Source organism: Argentina silus (genome assembly GCF_951799395.1).
Source record: "Argentina silus genome assembly, chromosome: 20".
In the NCBI taxonomy this organism is placed as follows: Eukaryota; Metazoa; Chordata; class Actinopteri; order Argentiniformes; family Argentinidae; genus Argentina; species Argentina silus.
Window position 1 is genome coordinate 3669753 of NC_139674.1, and position 6900 is coordinate 3676652.

Here is a 6900-nt window from a genome sequence, read left to right on the forward strand (position 1 = left end):
TCTCTGATGGACAAAGAGCAGAAAAGAAACCCATCAACGAAAACATAATATTTGTGCAACTTCTGAAATTGAAATTGAAAAGTCTAACGCGTCGGCCATTAGCCACTTCAAAACTGCCATCAACATCATGGGTAAAACACACTGGAATACACTGCAGTACATCCCAAGCTTTAGGCCTACTAATGATGACTTACTGTAGAGACAGGTGCTAATGTGACTAATTAACAAAGTGAAACGATGCCAAAACAAGCCAACGTCATTGGATAAAGACCGAGTGTCTGACAACCCATTCGTGATGCTACAAGCTGAGACAACAGATTTACTGAGATGTGGTTTCATATAGAAAGGCATACTGGTATCAACACTGAATATATCACAACCCCCTCCGATTTGAACAAATATGTTACGCCCCTTTCAGTGGACATTTGGTGCACTACACTAAGGTTTTCTCTTTAATTAATCACACAGTACAATAATCTTCTCATGTTGTAGGAAAAAGGCAATTGTTTTGCTAATCCTGTTGGTCTACCTCACAAATGAAAAGTCCAAATTAACTGTATTGTATGTATGCAGATATGTGTTGATCAGAAGCAGTCTGTTGAATCTACAGGTGGATAAGAGGTAACCTAACCTGATTGAGAAGCAAACCAGATATGAGAATTCTGTGAGGTTGTAGACTAGGGATGGGCTCTGAGTTACCAAGCAGAGAAAGTGGGTGTTTCTATGATGGCCAACGTCATAGACTAGACTATGCTAGGCTATGCTAGGCTAGGCTAGGCTAGGCTAGGCTAGGCTAGGCTACTCCACGTCAGATGCGTCGTTGTCAGAGAGGTGGTAGTTGCTTCCTTTGACCCTGATGTACTCCACCTGCCGCCCCTCGTCTGAGTCAGTTACGCCGCAGGAGCAGAGCTGGCTCTCGAACAGGGACTCGATCTCCTCCAGCCGCCGGCCTTTGGTCTCAGGCAGGCAGCCGTAGATGAAGAGGGTTCCCAGCAGAGCCATGCTCGAGTAGAGGAAAAACGCCCCTGCAGAAGCAACAGGTCATCTGTCATCATTAGGCACCAGGGAAAACTACAAGCATCGACTCAGGACTAGATTTTCTCCTCACCCCCCACCACACAAGCCGAGCAGCAAAATCTCTGAGTTCTAGTTATAACTAGGGAGGTCTTGCCCTTTCCATTATACATTAGATACACATTAGAGAGCACTGCAGTGAAAGGATCAGTTACAGTGCACACATGAATTGTGTTCTGCTCCTACAGTATATTAACCTCTACGACTGTATTTCTCCCTCCCGGGGAAACGGTGCGGGGCAAAGCAGTGTGAAATGACATACGGTATGACACATTAGCTTTATACATGAATACATGCAGACATACAATGTATGAGGTATCAGCATCAATATGTTGTGATGCAAGAGACCGCTTACTGTACTGTGAAATAACACTCACAGAGTATGTCAGTTCAAATAAACAGAATACTGACAGTAATCAAACATCATGTACCGACATCGATTACACCTTGAGCCCACCATAATTCTTGTCGCCAAACCAAATCCAATGCCAAGCCTATTTAAAAGGTCAGATCCTGCATTAATAGCAGCCCTCCTGTTCAGCGTGATTGATCGGGGGTGTCATCATCCTGTGAGGGTGTTTAATGATTAGGGATTAGTGATTCGTTACCGTAGTATGTCAGGTATTGGGCCACGTGGAGGAATGTCAGAGAGACCAGGAAGTTGAAGGTCCAGTTTACCCCAGCTGAACATGCGTTGCCCGTGCTCCGGGCCCACAGCGGGTAGATCTCAGAGTTGATTGTCCATGGCATCGGACCCATCCCTGAAAGAGAGAGAGAGAGAGAGAGAGAGAGAGAGAGAGGGAGACAGAGAGAGACACAGAGAGAGAGACAAAGACAGAGAGAGAGAGACAGAGAAAGAGAGAGAGACAGAGACAGAGACAGAGACAGAGAAATAGTGTATAGGTCTTAGAGCAGTCAATCACAAATTCTGGTCCTGGTCTTGCAGATCTACAGCATGTGGTAGGCTTTCACTCCAGCCCAGCACTGACACACCTCAATTTTATCATCTGGCACACTGTATCGCGATTCAAATCAGGTATTTTAGTGCTGGGCTGAGTTAGCCATATAATCACAGTTTAGTTAGGGTAGTTCACACTCTAGCATTTAAAACTCTATGGTCCCCTCTCACCTGGAGCGAAGCAGGCCAGGTAGAGCATCAGGCCGAGCAGCACCACCCAGGAGTAGGAGGTGGGGCAGTAGTTGTAGGCCCAGTATGTCTGCTCTCTCACCTGGGTGGAGTTGGAGCACCTGTCGGAACAAATAACAAAGCCTTTATTCATGCTCCGAGTAGCTGTAGCTGAATGTCAAGAGTTGGTCAGGGAGTTCATAGAAGCAATGCCCGTCAGTACTCAGTGACACAGAAATGGCTTTAAAGTGTTATGTCTCAGTCTCTGTGCTCAGTGAGGCAAGGTGATATCATTGGAAAACAGTGAAAATGGACCCAAGAGAGGCAGCTCTAACAGAGGGTGTAGACCAATACAATACAATACAATACAATACAATACAATACAATACAATACAATACAATACATGGCAACAAGTAGCAGCTGCATTGTCAGTGGAGGCAGAAACAGCAGTATGACGAGAATAGAATCGATTGTTCTAAGAATAGAATCTCTATGCACACGCACACACACACGCACGCATGCATGCACGCACACAAACGCGAATGCACGCGCATACGCAGGCAAATGCACGCACGCACGCAAACACACACACACACACACACATCCTGTAGCTCACCTGCCCCACGCTGCCTCACGCACATGAACACACACGAACGCACACACGCAGGCAAATGTACGCACGCACACAAACACACACACACACACACACACACACATCCTGTATCTCACCTGCCCCACGCTGCCTCACGCACACACGCAGGCAAATGCACGCACGCACGCAAACACACACACACACACACGCACACACACACACACACACACACACACACACACACACACACACACACACACACACACACATCCTGTAGCTCACCTGCCCCACGCTGCCTCCTCGGTGGAGGCTCTATTGACCGGGACGCAGGAGGAGGCGAACAGCGCTGTGCTGTTCTCACGGTAACAGAAGCCACACCCAGGGTCCAGCATGCACGGCTCACACACCCTGGGAGGAGACCCAGAAGGAGACGACACTGAGACAAGGTTCTGGTGAAGGCACCGTGTAGTGGTGGGTGTGTGTGTGTGTGTGTGTGTGTGTGTGTGTGTGTGTGTGTGTGTGTAGGGACAGGGAAAGGCAGTCCATTAGGGAGAGGCAGTGTTCAGTGAGAGGGCTGTTGTTGTGATGGCAGCAGACCCATTCCACCGTCATTACAGACAATGAGCCTGTCTTGTTTGTCTCAGTCATGTGTGCCCGATCACCGGAGAGAGGGAGTCAATTAGGACAGAGACCGGCGCCTCGGTCTCTCAAAGGACACTCGGTCTTCACAGGGTCACTTTCATCCTCCCTCTCTCTCTCTCTCTCTCTCTCTCTCTCTCTCTCTCTCTCTCTCTCTCTCTCTCTCTATCTTATCTCTCTCTCTCTTTCTCTACCTCGCTCTCTCACTCACTCTCTTTCTCTCTGTTTCTTTCTCTTCCTCCCTCTCTCTCTCTCTCCCTCTCTCTCTCTCTCTCTCACTCACTCTCTCTCTTTCTCTCTCTCTCTTTTTCTTTCTCCCTCTACCATTTCCATTAACAGACCTCTCTTTCTCTCTCTTTCTTTCTCTTTCTCTCTCTCTCTCTTTCTCTCTCTCTCACTCTCTCGCTCACTCTCGCTCTTTCTCTCGCTCTCTCTTTCTCTCTCTCTCTTTTCCTTTCTCCCTCTACCATTTCCATTAACAGACCTCTCTTTCTCTCTTTCTTTCTCTTTCTCTCTCTCTCTCTTTTCCTTTCTCCCTCTATCATTTCCATTAACAGAGACCCAACGCCTGCTGCACTAAGCCTTCTGTTGCTAATGGTGACAGTTATTACTTTAAATGAACCACTGAGAGATTAAAACAACTCCTCTGAGTGAAAAGACATTGGTAAAAGTCTGCCAGGTAGGTGTTCAGAACCATGTTCTACATATAACACTGAACTGCAATTAATCGAGCTCTGGATGAAAGGACATGAATTACTCCTATGCCAAATTCATGAGTGAGAATGTTTCACACTGACGGTGAACCTTTGTCTAATGTCACTGAAAGCCTTTCCTTTAAGAGAATGTGATATATAACAATATATAACAATGCTACTTTCAGGGCATACGACTGTTCCATATTCCAACCGGACCAACGTATTGGTAAAGCAGATACAAGGAGAGTAGAATAGAATAGAGTGGGGTTAAGGCAAGTAGAATGGAGAGCGAAAATAGATTCGAGTAGAGTAGAGTAGAGTTGAATAGAGTGGAGTGGAGTAGAGTAGAGTAAAGTAGAGTAGAGTAGAGTAGAGTTGAATAGAGTAGAGTAGAGTAGAGTAGAGTAAAGTAGAGTAGAGTAGAGTTGAATAGAGTAGAGTAGAGTAAAGTAGAGTAGAGTAGAGTACAGTAGAGTAGAGTAGAGTAGAGTAGAGTAGAGTAGAGTAGAGTAGAGTAGAGTAGAGTACAGTAGAGTAGAGTAGAGCAGAGCAGAGCAGAGCAGAGCAGAGCAGAGTAGAGTAGAGTAGAGCAGTACTCACAGGTGTGTGGAGCAGGTAGAGTTGGCCGTGGAGGGGTCAGTAGGATGGATGGAGACAGGAGGAGAGTGTTGAGCAGACAGCAGGAAGCCGATGGCCAGCAGAGCCAGACTCACAGACGTGCCTAGGGGCAATTACACAACACTCAACTCTCTATGAATCCATTCCTCATTGTTCTGTACGCCACTTATGAGAAGGCAATGTGGATGTTATATGCGGTATATTTGCAATGATATACTCATTACATCAGGGACGCATAACTCTGGACGCACAAGGAAGCGTTATCCTAGCCTTTAAATAACTCAATAAGCCCCTCTGAGGTAGAAGAGGTCCTAGGAGATTCAAATCTGACCCTTGACCCCTTACCTATGATGCTCCCCAGGGTGAGTTTCCTGCGACCCACCCTCTCCACCAGCCACACCCCCAGCAGAGTGAACAGGAAGTTGGTGAAGGCGGTGACGCCCGCCAGCCAGATGGCCAGCTTGTCGTCCCGCACTCCCGACATCTGCAGGATGGTGGCGCTGTAGTACCTGGAGACACGGAGAGGACAGGAGACAGGGGATTGGCTGGGAGTCACTATCTGGACAGAAAGAGCCAATCAAGAGGAGAAGCTGAGTAAAAACTCTGGCTGGATTCCAATATCCACAGGAGCATATGATTTAGAATGCATGACCAATCCATACTCATTCTTAGTAGTACGCTCATGTGGACATACATAGGAACACACCCTCTGGTTAATTAAAAGATTATAGACCATGAATAGAGATGGAGAGAGAACAAGAGAGAGAAAGAGAAAGAGAGAGAGAGAGAGAGAGAGAGAGAGAGGGAGGGAGGGAGGGAGAGGGAGAGAGAGAGAGAGAGAGAGAGAGGGAGGGAGGGAGGGAGAGAGGGAGGGAGAGGGAGGGAGAGACAGAGAGAGAGAGACAGAGAGAGGAGAGAGAGAGAAAGAAAGGAGAGGGAGACAGAGAGAGAGAGAGAGAGAGGTAGAGAGCAAGACAGGAAGGAGAGAGGGAAACAGAGAGATAGAGAGAAAGAGAGAGAGAGAGAAACAGAGAAACAGAAAAACAGAAAAACAGAAAAACAGATCAGCTATGTAGATAATGCTAATGACGGTCCTCTCCATGGACGAGAGGAGCACTTCACTCCACCAGGCCGGAGGCTCTCTACCTGAGTGGCCACCCGTCACACACTAGTGAAGCAATCAACCAAAATAGACACGGTCGTCCTCTTATGAAAGAGCCACCTTGCTGACTGGGTGGAACACAGGGCAGCATCACTTAGGCAGATCACTTCATCAGCCTCAACATGAGCTCCAAACATCTCTATACGCTCATTAGAGACGGCTCAATTTTGCAAAGGGCGCTAGACTATGAATGTATGTGGGGGGGGGGGGGGGGATTTGTTTGCCAGCCTCCCCCAAAAATACACGTCATGCACGTGCACGTGCACACGCGCACACACACATACATACAGACACACACATACATACAGACACACACACACACACACACACACACACACACACACACAGCGCGCGCGCGCGCACACATGCACATGCACGCATGTACACACACATACACACAAACACACACAAAGCCAGGTAGAGGTTGCCATTTACCAAAGATACAGTAGGGTCAGATTGCCACTTTAACCTTGACCTAAACCATTATGGGTGTGAAAAAACATCTGATCAAGAATCAGTGATTCTACCCACTCCCTGTGACACACACACACACACACACACACACACACACACACATACGGTCGTGATCAGAAGTCTTTCAAGGCACTAATCAAGCTTTATCTGCCGAGAAGCGTTCCCGCCTCGTTAAATGACAACAAAGACTCCTGAGAAGTTAGTGCAACAATTCCCACCAGGGCAGGAGAGAACACGTCGTTAAAAGAGCGTCGAAATAAAATAGCTCCTGTCTCGATGCCTCCCCCTCTCTACGGGATGCAGAGAATTAGCATTTTGTTTTTCATCTCTTTAAAAAGCATCTGCATCCGTCTGTCAGTTGCGGGTTTTTTTGCCGGTGTGTAAGCCAACCAGTTTTCAATCATTAATCCTCAAAACGCCAGACAGAGACGATAAGACACCTAACAACATGCACTCGGAATTTAATCCAGGCTCAGTGCTTCAGCTGAAGCAGAGGTAGGGTTAGGGTTAGGGTTAGGG

General features: G+C 47.3%; 1 protein-coding gene across 1 annotated transcript in view; it reads right to left on the reverse strand.

Annotated features, from left to right (window-relative positions):
* Positions 1–798: 798 nt before the first annotated feature.
* slc2a13a (solute carrier family 2 member 13a) overlaps positions 799–6900 on the reverse strand; it is a gene marked incomplete at its 3' end in the record, with an annotated part of 39587 nt that continues 33485 nt past the window's right edge. The window contains exons 5-10 of the mRNA XM_083691816.1: positions 5091–5254; positions 4728–4848; positions 3076–3201; positions 2204–2322; positions 1683–1835; positions 799–1025 (exon numbers count right to left, since the gene is read on the reverse strand). Of these exons, the coding sequence (XP_083547942.1) occupies positions 799–1025; positions 1683–1835; positions 2204–2322; positions 3076–3201; positions 4728–4848; positions 5091–5254 (910 nt within the window). The remainder of the gene's footprint in view (positions 1026–1682; positions 1836–2203; positions 2323–3075; positions 3202–4727; positions 4849–5090; positions 5255–6900) is intronic.